At 34.0% G+C, this 21,039-nt stretch overlaps 1 protein-coding gene across 1 annotated transcript in view; it reads right to left on the bottom strand.

Moving 5' to 3' along the window:
• The window catches only part of LOC119070547 (elongation of very long chain fatty acids protein AAEL008004), a 41,150-nt gene that overhangs the window by 13,898 nt on the left and 6,213 nt on the right, over positions 1-21,039 (bottom strand). The window contains exons 2-3 of the mRNA XM_037174941.1: positions 4,255-4,334; positions 1,650-1,840 (exon numbers count right to left, since the gene is read on the bottom strand). Of these exons, the coding sequence (XP_037030836.1) occupies positions 1,650-1,840; positions 4,255-4,315 (252 nt within the window). The 5' untranslated portion in view covers positions 4,316-4,334. The remainder of the gene's footprint in view (positions 1-1,649; positions 1,841-4,254; positions 4,335-21,039) is intronic.

Below are 21,039 nucleotides of genomic sequence, written 5' to 3'. Positions count from 1 at the left end.
TCTTACTCTTTTCTGTCTTCTCCTCAGAAGTTGCCTGAATCAAGATTCAATCAAGTTTTCTTCAATCAGTTTATTGAGTCGTGCAGAGCATCGGGGAAAACATGAACGAGCCATCAATGAAACCGATGATGGGAATTTTGAGAAAGGTTTACATCTGATTTTAGCACAACTGTTTGGACTTCACAGGAAAAATGATCCCTTGATCCTGCAATGTTTCCACTAGCGTATGAAACTGTATACCTGAACAAGAAGTGGATCCAGATCGGTAAAATAAAACTACAAATTACTGTCATGGAATTAACTCCCAACTTCGCATCACCATTCCATCCAATTTATTCCACATATCAGTATTCAAGTACGTGCCTCTTTCCAAACGTCAATATCGTATGTGGAATGAATAGAATGAATTGCAATGACACACCAATGGGAGTAATTTTGAAACGTATAACACTGTACCGTTTGGGATGCACTCAACTGGTTGGAGTTCGATGACATTAAAATGCTCACGAGTCCAATAACCTTCTTGTCGAAAACGTTAAAAATTGTAAAAGAGCGGTTTTGATAGTAACAACCAGCCACATTCACCGAAACTAGCTTATACAATCTTAGTGTTTTTCTTCTTCTTTTTCGCCTGAAACTGTGGCTCAGCATGACCGATCTCAGCGCAGTTCATATGCAAAAGAGGACATTTAATTTGCATAATTTGCGAACTTTGTTGTTACTGAACGAGCTTTTAACATATTTTGTTTACTATTGATTGAATGGCGGAAAAAAGAAATATTTCAAATCGAGTTTGAAGTGTTGTCATTTTTAATTCCTCATGCACATCGAAAGATGTCTGTCGCCGCATTAAAACTGGCTTGTTTCCTCCTTTCGATCTTTTTTTTTATAATTTCTCTTATAAACAGTGGAAATTACAAGATTTATAGACCAATTAGCTCGTTATTTTCTATGTCTAAGTTCCAATAATTGAATGCGACCAGTTCTATATGACAAATTATGATAATAAAACAAAATTTTTCCATCCAGTTCAGTAAGGCCGTTGAATTTTATGCGTTCAACTCGCATCCAATCAAAACAAAATTTCGTATTAATTTTATTGATTTCACTTTTAGTTGAATACACCTTGTAACCGGGCATATATATATATAACTCCTATATTGCTTTTATATTCGAGATGTTGTCTATATCCTCGTCTACATGCCTAATATAAAATTAATAATAAAAAAAAAGTTCGGTCGACATTGTGTGATGATAAAAAAAACACATAAAAGAAGTCACGTGACGGTAAAAAAAATCGTCAGAGTTTTTCAACTTGTGTATACCTCACCATGTGCTTGCAGGTATCGTACTCTCTATTATGGTCTATTGTACAAATAGTTATATTTGTTATGTGTTGCGTTGTTGTGTATACACACACCTCCTATATAATTTCATTTTTATTGATTCACACAAATTATGTCGAATCAAAAAATCGTACACCTAAAATCAACGAACTAAATCAGTTCTTTATACGTCATGTTCATTTACTGGAGAGCACACTATAATATACTGTCAGCATTGAAAAAAAAACCCTTTTTTTTCTCTAATCAATAAAAAAGTTCATGCGGTTCACACAATAGTTATTATGTAAATGAAATTGTACTCACTTCATAGAATATCCATGCACTAAAAATTGTTTGAAATAAATTGTAAATGACTAATATTTGTCTAAGATCCATTGGTTTACGATTTGCCATAAGTTTTGGTGCTAACGACTTGCTGAAATATGCGTAAAATACGCACATTGCCATGGTTGGAAATGGTGATGACATCAGTGGCCAGTCTTTGACCCGTGGATCTGTAACAAATATTAAATTTATATTTTAACATTTTCATTTAATTCGATTAACGTGTCATAACTGAGTTTGAATTTTATTGCACAAAATTAAAATTGTACAGATTCTGAATGCTGTCGATGTTAGAAGGAAATAACGCTTAATTGGAGCGAATGTATTGGTGGAACGACTTAATTAGAACGACGTTTATGTAAATCGTCGAGATTAATACCGTTCGGTAATACTACGAGAGCAGTGTGCGTCAAGGCTGTACATATGCGATGGTGTCATTAGTTTTACGACATTTAGTTTAGAGGCATAGGGTATCTTCGGCTTGGGCCGGGAGAAAATTCGCAACATTTTTTTTATGTCCTAACCGTTGGTTATCTAACTCGAATGGAATGTAGAACACAACGTTTAGAGTGATTCTTTTGAAAAACAGCAGACCAAAATCGGACGCATTTTCCAGTGGAAGTTTTTATATGTGCTCAGAAAGGTATTCGATCATAGAAGCCAAAACCACTATCAAAAAAAAAAAAAAATCAAAGCTTGTGTGGCTAGCCGGATGTGATCAAAAACCAAGCACTTTTCTTACAAAAAAATTTCCAGTCACACGAGCCGTACAGGGCGTGTGGGGTGTCATTATAAAGGTAATTGAATGTACTTCCGGGGCAAATAGTGTCTTATTGAGTTTAAAAATCGTCCACACTGAGATACTTGCTGTTATCGAGGTACACGAAACGTACAGGGTCGTGTGGAGTGTCATTAGAAAAGTAATTGAATGTACTTCCGGGCAAATAGTGTCTTATTGGGTTTAAAATTCATCCACAATGAGATATGTGCAGTTCTCGTGGTACACGAAACGTACACGGTCGTGTGGAGTGTCATTAGAATGGTAATTTTATGTTGCTTCAGGGAACATAGGGGGTCATGGCGGTTTGGAAACATCTTCGATGAAATATGATAAGTTGAAATAATTAAGTACTAATATTTCATCGTAGATGCTTCCAGAACCCCATAAGACCGTACTTGCCCTAAAACAACATAAAATTACCTTTCTAATGACACCCCATACGACCATGTACGTTTCGTGTACCTCGATAAATTTCTGTAAGAAAAGTATAAGTTTTCAGTATTTTTTCGGTTGAAAACTACAACTGCATATATCTCAGTGTGGATAAAGTTTAAACCCAATAAGACCCTATTTGCCCCCGAAGTACATGAAATTTCCTTTCTAATAATTGTACGGCTCGTTTAACTGAATAAATGTTTGTAAGAAAAATGCATGTTTTCAGTTTTTGATCACCTACGACATGCGTCCGATTTTGGTCTGCTGTTTTTCAAAAGAATCCCTCTTACTAACTTATGGGGTAAGCAAAATGTGTTAAAAAGTAACTCACAGCCTCGACTTACAGCCTAAACGGCCTCCCAATAATTAGTTACTTATTTAACGCTTGCCCATGGACACTGGCAATTTGTGGATGTTAATTGCTTTCTAACCAACCGAGCAAATAGTGCTTTTACACGTGAAGTTTATAAACATAAAGGTCATTGCTCTTTCTTGAGCCAAACATTTCGTTATATTCCTTTTCATTTAGATTCATTCGAAAATCAAAAAAATGAATTTTTTTTCCGAAAGAAAATTTTGATTTCCATTGATTTTACTCGTAGTCACTAGTTGAAAACACTCATTACTATGCAAAACTATAAATATGTGAAGTGGAAGGCAATTAATGCTCTACAAAAACAAACACCAACCAATCAGATATCTCCTGTATGTTGCAAATGCAGCTTTTCACTTTTCTCCGATGAAGTTTCATATTGAATGCATTTCGTTTAGTGTGTGATCACCTATGATGTGAATGTTTATTACAGGTACTTGCTGTTATAGAAATGTGTAATTTTAGGACGTAAACTTGAACAAAAGTTTCTTGGAAAATGTAATCAACACTTTGCTAATCAATCTAAATGAGAAGACATGAAATCCCAAAAGTTTCAGTTGATAATCTTACTAATTGGAAGATACTAATTGGATCGTAGAGCAGGGACTATTTTGAGAAATCGGTTTCTCCAATATTTTTCAAAATTTTTCCAAGCAATATTTCTATAATTTTCAAAAATTTGCTAAATAATCATAAAAATCAGTGAAATATTTCTGGTCAAAAATGTTTTCTTTAAATCGATTTTTTACCATAAAGGCTCATTTTTGGCCAAATTGAGAAAAATGTAGATCTGATTGTGTTGTACATTTTTCTCCATTTGACCAAAAATGAGCCATCATGGCTTCACGGCAAAAAATCGATGTAAAGGGTGTCTTGGCCAGAAATATGTCACTGAGTTTTATGATTCTTTCTCAAAGATTTCTCAAATTTTGTAAGGTTTTTAAAGAATTTCTCAACAGGGAATACTGTTAGTATCATGTATTGAAATAACTTACCACTCCTGTTGTCCATTAGGTCTCTGTACCAATCGTACACATCACTTATAAGATACGCCATTTCTGGTAACTCTATCTATCTGCAAAAAAACAAACAAACAAAATGAATTATTTGAGTGAAAGAATTTCTATTTTAATTAAGAATTCATTAAGTCATAAATTGAAAGGAATGGGCAAAGAGTACTGGATATATGCATGCATGTATATTATATGTAAATTGCGTACACACTTTTGTAATAGAATTATTTATAGAATATCATGAGTGCCTAAGAAATTATAATTCGTAAAACTCACTAATTGAATTGTGGGTGTAGTATAAATGTTGAGCATTATAAAAGACCTCTGTAAGTGAATTTTCAATTTATGTTAAATTTAATATTGTTCACAGCCACTGTCTGTGCGGTTCGATTGAATAAACGATACATCACAAAATAAACTTTTATGTAAATATTCGATTTTGTAATGACGTGATGATAGCCTTTTAGTTTATAGAATTAGATATTGTCGATAGTGTGTTTCGGTATCATATTTATATGAATTATTATGTATTGTGATCCCCGGCTTATTTACACACACCCACTTTTCATTCACATAAAACTCTGTATATATATCATGACGCCGACATTAATCGTGCCAGTATATTATGCTTTTACACATAATCAATTTAAAAAAACATATATTCGAAACGACAAAACGAAAATGATATCATGATACATGCATGTCCATCATTTGAAAAAAAATAATGTTTGTATATGGTATGGATATACACACAACGACCGACTATACATATATTACAATGTGGAGCCAAAAATATGAATGGTAAACATAAAAACGAAAATTGTTTTGTAAAGAATTGCGAGAGTGTCGAGATTGTATACAGCAGCGGCATCAGTAACAACAACAACAAAATGTACACAAAATCTTCAGCATAGTCGAATCACTCGAATTTACAAGATACATCAACGGATTAAGGCTTTACAACATTGTATTTAAATGTGTATAATAAATGATTATGTAATAATAACAGCGGAAAATGTTATAAATTAGAAGCATATGATACGCATAATTGAGTTAACTCAGTGTAATGGGTGAAAGAAAATTAGCTTGAATTTACTATGACTTGTGAATATTATACGTAGTAATATAATAAACTGAATGTGTAATGTGTCTTAAACCAAACATAGACATAAGACATAAATGAAATAAATTTTTAGTTTGCAATCAAGATTTTTCAATAATTTTGACTGAAAACTTTGTGCCTGCATTATACTAAAACAGTATTAACGATGGTTAACGGTTGCATTCGATATTATTCAGGTCAATATTACTCTATACGCATAATTAAGAGTTAGTGTCGACTCTGACTTAGGGATGGCTCGGTTAAATAACTTGCCCGCACCATCGCAAATACACACATACTCGGCGTGTGTATGGACGACCGCCTCACTTTGGCAAACAAAATATTTCATTAAGACTTTTTTCTCTCGGCATACGATTAAATCGTATTTATTGTACTTATGTTTATACGCCAGACAATCATTCATCTGTCCATTTAGGTGAAATCGATATTTGTTAATTTTGTTAACACAGGTGTGTCAGAATAGCCGAAAAAAAACACAACACGATGAAGAGATACATAGTTCGAACACACCACGTTCATAATATCATAGCTGATTTGTGGATATGATTTTTGTTGTCTGTCCGTTTTAAAATTGATTATTATTTTTTCACATAAATACTTATGTATGTAAAAGAGCTGTAAGACTCCAGAGTGCGGTATTTTAAAAATTTTTCAAAACTTTTTTTTTTTGGTTTTCGAAACACTACACAAGCTTAAAAATGCTGTTTGTATTTTTCATATATGCAAAATGATATCCGGTTTTGAGTGAGTTTATAAAAATTGAAATGAAAGAAATGTTGTAATTCTGTTTTATAGTGTTTTTCGATGTATATCGAAGAAAGTTTCATTTGATCATTAAAATATGTCCATTAATAAAGCCATTCATTGGTCAGTTTATATACATTTAGGAACCGGCTGTCTGGGTTCCACATATTGCGTATAGAATTGAGAAAAAAAAATTATCAATCTCATGATGTTTTACCTCCTTTAACCAACTAAACCGAACAACAACAAAAAAAAACCATCATCAACACAAAAATGAACAAGAAAAGTGTAATCTGGCAAAATGATTAACTGATGCTAATTAACGGTTGTTTTGTTGGAATATTATTACGATCATAAAAACGGTAGTCCAAAGTACAAATTCAGTGTAAATTGCATATAAACATTGCTGACGCAAACACACCTCAGCATGATAATACGAATTATTTATTATAAATAGATATACAGAAAAAGTTATTCAAACAACCAAAAAAAGTGCAGAATCAGAAAATTAATTTACAAATAACCGCGAGCATTGGAATTTTTCGGTAAAAGAAATTTTCCTGAAAATGTTTGGTAATTTAAAGAAAAAGAGGGAACTGGTTTTTCCCCAAATATTATTAGTTATTTATAGAAACTTTGACTGAATACCTTGAAGAACTCTAGTTAAAAAAAAGGAAAAATGGAAACTATTTTTATGCTCCCAATGCCAAAGCTTTTATTCGATCGTGAGAACGATGTAATAAAGTACAGTAAAGTAGAGTAAGAATCACACTCTCCATTTCACAACCATCTAGAAAACGACATGTACATGTTATTGTAATTTCTAATATTTCTCTTTACTCAACTAAAGCTGAATAAACGATTATTTCACTAAAAATGTGATTGTGCATATTGTAATTGTACCCATATGATCGTTCAAAGAACACAATGCGTACCGAAATGGCTAGCCATCTGTTATGGACGAGGAGAACAAGCGATGGGCTTTTCGAAGCATGTAGCATGTATTCATAGTTCCTTTTCCGGCTCTACCATTCAACTTCCTAATAGTTTCAAGGTGAACGAAAAGGTACAGGTGCTTGAATTAAGTGGACATGCATCCACATCAGACAGATCATATTTAGTTATTTGATAAGACACTTAAAGTGAAGTGTACCGTTTGTGGAATTGATGGCATTGATTCACCGTGACGAATCAATTATCTAATTCGCTGACAGTCATGTTTAGATAATGAGTTATATCACGTTGGAAAGATTTGGTAATGTATCGCTTTTAGCAAAATTAAAATGAATTAAGTTCTTTTTGTATATTTACATGGATTGTTAGGATTACATAGGATTACGATGCCGTGTGTAATTGATGGAATTCGAAGCAGACAGTAAGGGCTCCGTCTGTCTGTCACGTCGATATCTTGAGTAAATCAAATCCGATTTCAAAATTTTTCCCTACAAGATAGTCGAATTAGTGAGGCTGAGTTCGAAGATGGGTATATTCGGGTCGGCCCTTCGTGAGTTAGTGCCACCTAAGTGATTAAAGGTCTTTTGGTAATATTTACGGCAAAATCAACAATGGAAATTTAAATGAAATGATAGGTATTGTCAATACCAATCTAGAAAAAAAAATCAGGTGAGTGGACCGTGAATTAGGGCCTTAGAAGTGAAAGAATACTCGGCCCTATGTGTATTTTGCATATAACACGAGTGAATTTCATCCGTTTTTCCTAATTTTTGTTTCATTTAAAAGGTAGACGAACACCGAATAGAATGTTGTTGGAAAAAAATTAAATTTAGGTCCTTGGACTAAGGCTGGTACTAGGGCCCTATATGTATTTTACATAGCTCGTGTAAATTTCATTCGTTTTTCGTAATTTTTGTTACATTCAGTTAATCAAAGGCCAAATAGAATGTTGTTGGAAAATTTTTTGAAATGCGGGTGGACTGAGGCCGATAGTAGGCCCTATGTGTATTTATACTCAATAAATTAAAATTTTAGGTCTATTTGAAATTTTTGTTAGATTTGAAAGGAACGTCGTACGGGCTATGCGCAATTTCTAAGATGTGCACATTCTATAATAATTTTACTTTAACTACATTAACGGGCGCAATAGGCTTACGGTCAAAGTAGGGTGACAGACGCAATAGGGTCACGTACGCACTAGATAAACGGGTTTGACGGGGCTCAGTCGCAGCAGAAGCGCCGACTGTTCTAATGCCTCGTTTCTTAAACATAAGTGGTTGATCTAGAATCAGACTGATGGAATATTAGATTGGAATCTATCGCCACTACATTGATAAATGTGTTCGTAAATCAAACACTGGATTGTAGCTTCAATGAATGCAATTGATCAATTATTCAGTCGGTAAATAATTTATTCGTCATTTAACAGTGTTCCAATGAATTTGTGTCTCCGTTTGTAAAATCACTCAAAGCGGAGCTGATGGGAGCAAAAAATCTAACCATACTGCATGGGTTGTATGAGTAAACCAGCTGGTAAACTTAGGTAAAAATTCGGTTGACATTAGGTGTATTAAAGATTTCCTATCAAAATCGTTCCATTGGAGAAACTAAGGCCTGAAAGTGCTGTCTCCTCGCCTGAAATCAATATTCAAAATTATGTAGAAGTATTTTTAAGATATCATCTAATGTATCATCACTGGTAGAATTAAACTGTCGATTAAGGTTTACTGCTAGAGTCGATAACCAGAAATTTAATATAATAATCACATAAAACTGTCTAACTGTCTGCACTACTTTCAATTTGTTAATATTGGAGCCATCGCTGTTATTATTAAATTTAATTTTGTTGCTTGCATCTGCATTTTACTTCTGCAATTTTCAAAGAATTCGCATTCACGCGGAAATACAAAAATGAAAGTTTCAAACAATTGAAATGGATTGCTTAAAACAATGCAAATAAGTAAAAATTCCGAAACGTTGCGTACATATGAGTCTAATATAGACATAGTTAGAAATTGTTATTTTAACCGGAGAATAGTAGGAGGATAATTCTGGTAATAAAATAAATGAAAAATCGGCCATATGGAGAAGTAAGTGTGCGTGGATGTATTCTCGATACCGAAAATTCACTTTTAATTTCGTAATTTAGAACATGAAAAGCGAGTGCACTTTTTTCGTCTGCTCAAATATTTTCATTTATGTAACGATGCGTACAATGTTTCTCACCAAATAGAAATATAGCTCCACAATGTGAAACGAACCTACGGAATCATTTTCGATATAAAGTACATGTGAACGTAAATTTCTATCAGTTAATAACAAAATTGAATTTGTTTTTTGTTGGAATTTTCTGAATAATTAAAAATTAATTTCATAAGAAAATTGAAGTATTAATTTTGAATTATTTGCATGAATTATAAATAAAATATCAGTAGGTCACCCTATGCAACTAAATAAATAACTGCAATTAAAAAAGTCAGGTGTTCTGACAGTTACAATTATTTGAAAACAAAGGAAAGCAACGAAAATTATTTACCCTGAATTTCATCTGATTCCCAAGTTTATTCAGCCCGATAAATAAATTCAACAGCTGATTGGTTGCTCTTACCCAAGTAAAGTCTTTCACTGAAATAGATCGGCACAACCATAAATTGCTACCAATCGGGCATCATATGAATGAAATTGGTCACTTTTGAACGAGCCGAGCAGCCAGAATGTTTAAAGGAATGAGCGATCGTTGGAAGCTCAAAATACCTGTGAGGCTGTTGGAGGTGCTCTTGTGTGGATGTGTGTGTATATGAGAATGTCGGAGTTGTACAAGGGGTGGTAGGATCAGTCATTCCACGCAAAATTGAAACGAAAAAAGTGAATAAGTGAGGGAAATACTATAGTTGCTAAAAATAGTTGGTTTTTTGACCAAAAAGTTGGCTAAAAGTGAGTTTTTGGCAGGTCCTAATTTTCAGAATGTTAATAATTAAATTGTATGCTTGCTAAGAGGACCGAAAGTAAAGCTGTCAATTCGCGGCAATTGAATTGACATTTCTTTACTTTCGGTCCTCTTAGCAAGCATACAAAACTTAATACGTAACTCTTTCGGCCTACTCAATCGATACATAAATAACTATTATTCTCTGAATTTTGGGGACAACATTTCAAAGCTTGAATAAGAAGAGATTGGATAGTATGCTCTAAGCTTGATTTATTGTCAATTATCGCCGAAAAATGCAAAATTTCACTAGTGTGATTCTTTTGGATTTCGACTTCGGAAAATCGAAACCACTCTCCAAAATTTTTTAAACTAAAAGTGTCACCTGTGGTGGACCTTGAAAGTCGGTATGGGGTCTGCTCGTATGTACAGTAATTTCGCTATAGTTGAGTGACCTGCATGACAATTGTCTCATTGGGAAGGCATTGCTAATGATAACTATTGATTGACTTTTAGGTTTTAGATTAAGTTTAAATCAAAGTAGAACCACATATGTTTACTTTTTCATTGTCATTACTAATACATATCATATGTCGTAACGCAAAAACCTGCTAAACCTAATAGAACCTAATAGAAAAATACGGGCATCAGACCCTATCAGACCATATGATGACTAAAATTTAGCTAATACATCCAAATAAACAGAACCGTGTAATATAATCCTACAAAAATTATTTAAAAAAGTATTTTTTCATTATTTTTGAGTAGCGGTGGTATCACGACTTAATCCACTCTAAATGAGATATCTGTATGGTCTCTATTGCTACTATTGCTATTGCTACTGCCAACGTAGACTGTGGACACCCTCTAACTTAAGTTAACGCTTACAGACAGTCAATTGCCATTACAGCTTTACACTTCATCAAAGTTGCGTCGAAATTCCAGATTTTTTTCCATTTTTTGACCTACCATATGTCTCGACACAAAGATAATTTGACCCTTACTTTCAAATGAGGCCATGGTCAACCAGGTCACTCATATCTATCGGAAATGATTCACATACGCGCGAACCCGATTTTTAGGCCTTGCGAGGTCTATACCAGGCGGCACATAGGGTTTCACAATTTTTGAAGAGTGGTTTCGAGACCAATGAGTGTAGACCTTTCTAGGCATATATAACTCACCTTTCACAAAATACTTCAGATTTTCCAAAGTCGAAATCCAGAAGAACCACTCTCACTCTTTACTGCTGAATTAGAGAGCAATGTAAATGTGACAGATGCACAATTACCATCCCGAATTTCATTCACAAATTGCAAATTATGGATGAAAATTCGGGTTGTAATTACGCATCTGTCACATTTACATTGCCCTCTAAATGGCCAGTAAGAACAAACGCTTCCAACACACTATTGGAAATTCAATAGTTCAATGTGAAGTCCTAACCTACCGACTGCGCTGTTGAGTTGAGATTTTACGAATCTTTTTAACGGATACAGAAATCGAAGCATGTTTAATTTGAGAGAACGTATTTTGAAAGTGTAATTTAATTTAGGACTATTTATATTTATAATGAGTGATGGTCAAGAACTTCACCAGTGGATGCAACTACCGAAAGCAGTCACGTACAGCCTGAGCACATATTTTACTGGGGATCGGTAGAGCGAACAATTGTAAGATCTACTGTGTAAAAATTATTGCTTTCGGTCGTCTGCTCTCGGAGCAATAACAGTTGAAAGTCTAAATTTCCCCATTTTCGAAGAGTGATATATCCTTGACAAAGTGACCGAGCGGGCTAGTTCAGATTGATTCTAGACGCGGTTAATGAGCTTTTTCGAATGGCGACGAAATTTTCTTGAAAGTGGTGCCTTATGTTACATTTGCAGAGAAGATACTTTTTCTGCTACCCTCGGTGAAATTTGATCACTTCTGTACCTTTCTCGTAGCCCTATTTCAAACTAATTTGTCGCTGATATTGTAGCCTGAACAATAAGCTTTTCAACAATACCAAACATCCCATAGTTGATCCACAAGTAACTGGTGATGATTCAGTATTTCAATGGAAGTCGCTCTTCCCAGAACGTAGAAAATCTTCCACCCTCCCCTCCGTGTTTGAATTCCGACACCAAACTTTCAGATTTAGAACCACATCAAGAGACCCGCACTGTAACCAAGCCACATTTACTGTGTGGTTTTGACATCAATTACGAAATAATTAGCAAATTTTAAAATAATTGGTGCTCACTTCACGAATGACGTAAAAAGTCGACCTGAATATCGAAAATTATTATGCATTATTGCATTCCTTTTCTAGTAATTGAGCGTTGTGTTTACTTTGAAAAAAGTGTAACGTGTTTATAGTATACATGAAAAGACATGAGAGTCTAATTTACAGGTCAATTTATAATTTATAGGCCATCTACATTTCACGTTTTTGATTTTGATCTACTTAAAGTTGGTTTTGACATCAAATTTTAAATGTAAGACAGCTAGTAGTAAATAGTGTCACTTGAAACGAAGTAAAGTAGCACCAAACAACTCTGTACCGATAGTGGGACATTTAAATACAGTCGTCAATTTTCTTAATTTTTCTATTTTGAGGACAGAATATAGTTTGATCCTTGTAAAGCAACGTGAAACAAAGCCATTCTGACCATAATCTCACTATTTATAAGCTTTGTGAAGAAACTGCGCGTCAAATCACAGAACCAAAGCACCTTAACTTAAAAATAATAATTAATAGACCCAAAATACCAAAACGAAATGACTAATTTTGGGAAATCCTGTCATACTGTCCTCCCCACATGAATCGTAATCTTCATTTGGATTACCACACAGTTCAACAATACAAGAAAAATGATACAGATTAATTGCTACTTTTAGTCGGATCAATCGTGCCAGTACACACAATTACTGGAGGAAAAAAAACATCACAACATCATCATACGAAAAACATATGCTGCAATCAATCACATTAATATAATTGCACGAATTGTATGGTGATTTTAAATTTCTATGGATCAGTATTAGTAATGCGGCGAAAATGTGCGATAATTTCCTCCAATAAGCAATTTAAGTTACATAAACGCAATAAAAAAGAGCTACTCGATTGGTGAAGAGTGATCACAATTTGCTTTGAATGGCATTTTATGAAAGCTGCAAGAGCATGACCAATATACGAAGCACGTTTCAGTCTTTCAATATTATTTATTTATACTTGATATGAAACGTAGAAATTCCACAGACGGTCGAACGAGGTGCGATTAAAAACTGATCCACTTTTCGAACTGTTAAAATATGCGTATTCATATGTCGACTCGATGTATGTTATATATGGTATAGTGAAGATGTTTCATCCGTCATCTTATACAAACTGACCGAGACCACGGAAATTTTGTTATTACTGTGTTTTGGCGGTGCGGTTTTTTTTCTCTCTTTACAACTTGAAAATATGATCTTGAAATACATACATAGACAAAAATGTTTAATTTATTTCTTTTTTTTCATTTTTTTTCTTTTGAATAATTTCATATCGAAAAAAAATAGCAAAGTCAGCAAAATAGTATAGCGAGGTCAATATGTCTCAATAATTGTGTACAATACTTTGAACAAGTAGAACAATGGTATAGTTTCTTTCAACAAATTATTTTATTTTCAATGTAAACACCGAAATGCATTATGAAGTTCCGCAATAAGGTGCTGCATGTTCTTGTTTGTCATAGCCGTGAATTCACGCACATCATGTACGGCGGAAGTGATAGTATTTTTGCTGTTAATTGATGAAATTAATGATGTTAATGGCGGCAGAGTTTTCGGCTAATTTGATGAAATAGTTGAGGCTCTAGCTAAGTGAAATTGTGGTCAGAAAATACATATACAATGAAACCGTTGAAAGAGGCCGATTTCTCAAATATGATGTCATTTTATAAATCGTTAGTGCACTTATGCAATGACAATTTATTTGTATATGTGCACTCCTCATCACTGCAGTGATAGCAGTCAGACCATTTTTATCACAATGTAATTGAAGTGCTAACAAGAGTTCTTTCATCAAATGATAACATCGAATAATAGATTAAGATCGGCTTGCTGGGTACGTGTTTTTAATGTAGATGGTAGCACAGGGTTACGGTGGGTTTTGAAATTAATTTTCTTTATGCTGTCCACATTGCAAACATATGACCAAAGTCTTTAATTTGTGCTAGGTGAAGTCCGTTTTCACCAAGCGATCAGCGTAGCCTTCCAATTGAAATATCTTGAAATTTTCAATAACGTGTGGCAACGTGTAAAAAAACAAAAATCAAAGAAACCGGTGGTGATCCGCTTGTCCTTGGACAATACATAAACAAATTTCTTAATCTATTACTAGAATGAAGAGAATCTTCCATTTAAACAGCAGCTTATGTTTTGTGAGAAAGGGGTTGAAATACATTTACTATTCAAAATAAAGAAATGAAAACCCCCAGAAAATGTTTGTTTTCTGTATGTTATTAGTTTATCTTTCTGTCAACTCTTTTGACAGCTTCCATTTGGTACGTTTTCTCTACCAGCAGCAAAAAATCTATCCCAGCTAAAAAAGAAACTATATCGAATACGGAAAATGCATTTAAAATCGATCATTCGCTAAATTACTTTTTTATCAAACCGAATTGTTGTTTATAGCTGAGCTGAACTTTTATGTAAGACAAATGTTACGTTGCATGTTCCTGTCTTCTTTTGCTATGCATAAAAATTTCAATAAATCTACGACATATTTTTGTGGTCGGCAAATTTGTCAATTTTTATTTTGTTTACGAGATCCCAAAACTGTTTCTACCCCACAAATAATCCATGAATCGTCTGTATTCAATTCTATTTGCCTTGAATGCAACACTTTCAAAATGGATCTTATGGATCATTTAAAAAAAGGCAAAAATGTAAAAAAAAAATTGATTGAAATCGACAAATATGCATAGCAAAAGAAAACAGGAACATGCAACGTAATATTTGCCGTACTTAAAAGTTTGTCGCACAGCAATAAAAAACAAAATGGTTTGAGTGAGCATTCCGGACAATTAAAATTTGTACTGAAAAGAAAAATATTTTTTTCTTTTCGTTGTGTCAATGTCAATAAAATGCTATACGTCGAATTGTTTAATGAAATTCATTTACAGTCAGAGGCAGTAAAGTTTCAGCAGGAATTTGCTTCAGCTGTTTCTCAGCTGATCCATACAAACAATCAAAACTGTTTAGAAGTATTTATACGTTTTTTCATGCCTTGGGGCCAAAATCGAGGTCAATTTTGGAAATTTTCTCTCGATTTTTTCTCTCTGCATGAAATGTTTTTTGAGTACTTGGTTTGGACGATGTTTTTAAGCAATTTTCACTTGTACAACTCTCGAAAATAGCTTAAATATCTCGTCCAAACCAAGTACACAAATAACTATTGTCACTGCCACGCGTGTGAGTGAAGCAGCTTCAACCGTATAAACAAGTGTAATTAGTTTTAATTGTATGTGTGCTGAAAACTGCTGAAGCGACTTCATGCTGAAATTTCGCTGCCTCTGACTGTAACGCAAATAAACGACAATTTCTTTTGTTTGAGTACACAAATTTGGATACAAAGAATAGGACATTCCTCTTCTACAATGTAAATGTAACATATAAACAGTTGATCTCGCTTTGTTTAAATTACGTGTAAATCACTGATGTTGTTTTCTTATAAAGATGAACAATCTGAATAAAATGATACAAATAAACATTTGGTTTGATAATACAGTATATTTCACCGAATGATCGATTTTTAAATACATTTGCCGTATTCGAAATAGTTTCTTTTTTTTTGCTGCGCTAGGGTTTTTGTCCGGAGAGAAAACGTATTAAAACGTTAAAATCTGTCAAGAGAGTTGAAGGATAAACTAAAGATACAGAAAACAAACGTTTTCTGCGGGTTGCCGAGTGTATGACTAAAAGTAAGGGGGTTCTACTATTTATTGAGATATTAAATCGTAGATGATGAATTACGAAATGCACACACAGAAAGACTGAACAACACATACCGAAGCATGTGATGTATTGTATCAACACTCATTATCTTCGAGAAATGTCCAAATTGTTTATTTTGACGATTTTGAAGTTCTTTACCGAGCTGAAAGCGCTTGGGTTCCAAGTCGCCAAAATAACCATTTTTGGGCAGAGGTGTATACGATATCTTACAGATTTGCACCAGAGGGATATATGCGAGATTAAATATAGTTAATGTCAAATAAATTTTTATTTAAATTTGCTTCAACTGGTTTACCATTACCAACACCTTATAAGCTCACATAAACAGCTTATTGGTGAAACAGCTGAAGCGAACTTAGACACAAATTTGGTTAACATCAACTGTAGTAGTAGATTAAGTAGCTGTTTCGTTCTTCCTTTTCTTTTTCTATTTTGATAAGTAAGTGCAAAGTTTGTACACTTAGAGCTTGAGTAAGTAGATCCGTTTTAGTACTCAACTCCTTCCGAGCCAATAATTTCTCTTGGCAACTGAGAATCAGAAGTCAATTACGAGTCATGATAATGATCAACTTCAAATGGATTTGACATTTCCGAGAGGATAAGCATTGTCCTAAATATTAATAACGAAAAACAGCAAAATGTTTTATCAGCACAGCCGCTGTATACTTCTATAAACAAAATATATTCGAGAGTCACCCCTTACTGTAATTTAACAAGTCAATTATTTAATGTAACATTTTATGTAAACATAGCTAAAAATGCGTCTGCTCAACTAATGTACATAATATGTGGACAGACAGCAAGGCACCAATGTTTCATGCTAATAAAAAAGCGTGCAAATAATAAAATTGCCTTTGGCAGTCGTAAGCAATTTTCAATTTCTAACAGCACATGAAAAAATTGCAATCAAATCGATTTAACACGAATATGGAAATTGTTAATTTATAAAAAAAGGAAAAAAAAGTCACTTTCGTTCCCTGTTCAACTTTCCTCTTCGAATCTTCTCATATTGAAGCTTATGTAAGCAAAAAATATTATGTGGGTGGACGAGTACACCATTACATACAGATTTGATATATAGACTCGAGATGTGTTCAACGTAACCAATTCAATTCTTGGCTTCCCGTATAACTATCTTCGAAATGTTTTGGGTTTTTTTTACTGTTTGTCGTCGATGTTTTACTATTTTAATTAACACCTACACGAAGTGTTTAGCACCAAATTTTGTATCGAAAATCAATCAAATTTTACGATTTAGTCGCATAAGAGCTGCTGAATAAATCTAATTAGGCTTCTTCATTGTAAGGTCACATACATAATGAATAAACCTAAAAATTGCTATCGCGCCAAAAAAAGAAACTCGCTCCGGACCGGACATCTCATTGGCGTGAAATTGAAACAACAAATTACAAGAATGGGTAAAACGATAAAAAATTGGAACGCCGCTGTCAATGCGGACGTAATGCAATTTGCATAATCGTATGATCATGAAGTATATAAAATTGTTGACATCGAAAAAGCTATCAATATTGTAGACAAGATGTAATAAAATTATAAGATATGGTCACTGGTAACTTATTCCTGGTTGAATTGAGACGGTTGTTTTTGAACCCGTAGATTTAATTAGTATAACGCAAGGTTGTGAATCGTATATTGATTAGTTAATCCATCTCTACATGTGTCAATTGACTAGTGCTTTACAGCGATGGTACTGTGACAAAGGCGTCATCTAAATGTTTCTAGATTAAACGTTACAATTCATTTAATTTCAAATTATTTATTTTTTAATAACAATTTTAGCAATTAATTTTGAGCATAGCACAGGCTGTGTCTAGTTTCTATGCGAATAAAATTTTGGAATCTTCGCCAAAGATATTTATAGGGAGGACAAATGAGGGATTCTTTTGAAAGACAGCCTACCGAAATCGGACGCATTTTGAAGTGGACCTTTTCATATGTGCCTAGAAAGGTATTCGACCCTAAAAGCCAAAACCGCTTTCAAAAAAATTCTTCGAAGTTTGTGTGGCTAGTGAAAGGTGATCAAAAACCGAAATTAGCACTTTTCTTACAAAAATTTCTCCAGGTACACGAGCCGTACAGGATCATGTGAGGTGTCATTAGAAAGGTTATCACACGTACTATTGAGCTGAATAGGGGTTAATTGGTTTTAAAATTCATCCACACTGAAATATGTGCAGTTAAAGTTTACAACCGAAGACTTACACTGTTCTTACTGAAATTTCTCGAGGAACACAAAACGTACATGGTCGTGTGGGGTATCATTTGAAAGGTAATTTTATGTGCTTTTGGGCCAAATAGGGTCTTATGTGGTTTGGATACATCTACGATGAAATAGAAGTTAAAATGTTTAAGTGTTCATAATTCATCATAGATGTATCCAAACCACATAAGACCCTATTTGGCCCAAAAGCACATAAAATTACCTTTCAAATGATACCCCACACGACCATGTACGTTTTGTATACCTCGAGAAATTTCAGTAAGAACCGTGTAAGTCTTCGGTTGAAAACTTTAACTGCACATATTTCAGTGTGGATGAATTTTAAAACCAATAAATCCCAATTCGGCTCAATAGTACGTGTGATTACCTTTCTAATGACACCCCACATGACCCTGTACGGCTCGTGTAACTGGAGAAATTTTTGTAAGAAAAGTGCTAATTTTCGATCACCTCCCACAAGCCTCACAAACTTCGAAGAATTTGTTTGAAAGTGGTTTTGGTTTCTAGGGTCGAAGTCCTTTCTAGGTACATATAAAAAATTCCACTAGGAAATGCGTCCGATTTCGGTAGGCTGTTTTTCAAAAGAAAGGAAAACGTCCCACTTCACTCGGGAAATAATTTGATATTTCGTATCCAGATGAGTAAAAGCACCTCGGACTAAAGCCCGCGGACACTTTTACTCATATACTATTTCAAATAGCAAAGAATAAGTCATGCAACCCAATCCAACCAATCAATATGATCGGACCTTAGAACATTGGTTTCTAAAGTATTAGTTAGTATACCGACGCAGAATAGAAGTTAGCGAAGGATGACCGTCTTCTGACGGTCTGATGTTTAAAGGGATTTATTGTTTGTGGTTTTTGAATGACGATATTGCTTGACAGAAAAAGAGAATTTTTTGGTGTGAGAATAAGTTTTTCGTCGTTTTCAACCTAATTGCATATTCATTTCATGCCAACATCTGGCATCAGCCAATATTGAAACAGCGTTGTTAGTTTAGAAAACTTACGCCATTCCAATATTTACTGTATGTTTTTGCGCGTCCTTATAGATGATAAAACATATTCCTAGCGGTTTTGTAAAATTATGTCAATTGGCAAAGAATCTATCAATGAAAAAAGAAGAATACATACACTCCCGACCAGGTATTACATACCGCTAAAAAATTGACATCGGAGGCTAGCCGAAAAATGGCAACAGTCGCCGGTGGCTAAATTTTTTTTTTAAATCACAAAGATAATGGAAATGATAACTATAGTAACTCTCAGCTACATGGATAGATTTTGGAGATAGATTGAATTATTTTCTTGGAATTTAATATGGGAACCGGAACTTTTTTCAAAGTGACCTATTGTAACGATCCAGCTAGAGCTTATTTCGAGTTGTTTAATAAGTGTTTTCACGTTCATCCAGCTGATTGTTAAATGATATGCCTCTCCGACGGAGGGGTGACGCACTCCTGGATTGAATGGTATTAAATGGAAGTGTGTCACCTCTTGCATCTCTCTCCTGGCAGGCCTGTTTGCTGCATTTTTTCGCCGAGCAATCTATCACACAATAATTGGGCCGTTTATGGAGGTACTATTTACTATATTTTACATGCTTTGGATTAATCAAACATTTTAGATTTGAAGATGTTTTGAGGCCGAATAAGATTTACCGCAATTCCTTAAATTCAACTTGATACAAACACGTGTCCACAATCATCAAAATTATTATCGAAGGTTAATTAAAGTTAACAGTGATCTATTGCGTTTAATTTGTAATCGATGATGACATTTAAAGGTTGTGCTAAATTAGAACTACTAATTGCTGATTGGGATCGTGCGTACAATTTCCAGATCCATTTTGTAAACTAACGCCATCGGTCATTTAAACAAGTTTCTTATCAAAATTGTCTGTTCACGTAAAAAAAAACTTTCCACCAAATGACTACAATTAGAGAACCATTTCAATTTGATGCGCAATATTACAAAGTCATTTGAAGAAATGCTTTGAAGGCTTTTGTAAATATTCTAATAATATTTTGATATAATTGACATGATTGAAAAACCAAAATTGAATCACGTAAAAACCCAAGCATTACTGCGCGTTTTACTACCACAACAAAAAATAAAGTCTGCGAAAAAAAGCTAGAAAAAAGGACCAACTGACCTTGTCGCTAATGTGAAGTTAATCTGAACTCTATTTCAATGAGATATTCAATGAATAAAAGAGACTTGTTATTATCTGGTTTTGGATTGACTTAATTAATTTTGAAAGAATTAATTGAAAGAGTGGCCTAGGGGAGAAGGGAAAAACCGGAATGTTCTAGTCATAGAGGAATAATTATTATGCACCTGTGTCGAAATGCTTATTTTGTTTACGAGTTGGTAAGCCGAGGGCGCGGATCATAATCCAACTAGTCAAAATAAACATTTGGACATAAGTGCATGTCATTATTTATGTGTCGATGTAAATTCGCTCTCCGAGATGATGCATAATGTTAGTCTTACCACCTATGAAAATATTTGTTTATAATCCGCACCAGGGCCTAATTTTAGAATTTTTTTCCCAAAATTTCCAAAAAAATGCCAAAAAATTCAGAAAACTGCGAACGTTCAAAAGCCAAATTTGTCCATCATTTCGAACGGTTTTGGCAACTCCTGAGCTCAGCCTTATGTTTTAGTCCGCCCTCAATGATTTTGTTTGATTATTGACGCTCTCATCTTTCAAATTAATCATGCTCGACTTCATTCGAAAGCTGATAGTGTCAAGAATTTTACGAAATAATTGAAAGTCAGCTAAAAC

The sequence above is a fragment of the Bradysia coprophila genome (genome assembly GCF_014529535.1).
Source record: "Bradysia coprophila strain Holo2 chromosome X unlocalized genomic scaffold, BU_Bcop_v1 contig_98, whole genome shotgun sequence".
Lineage (NCBI taxonomy): Eukaryota > Metazoa > Arthropoda > Insecta > Diptera > Sciaridae > Bradysia > Bradysia coprophila.
The sequence above is the reverse complement of the archived record's forward strand: the minus strand, read 5'-3'. Positions and strand labels throughout refer to the sequence as shown.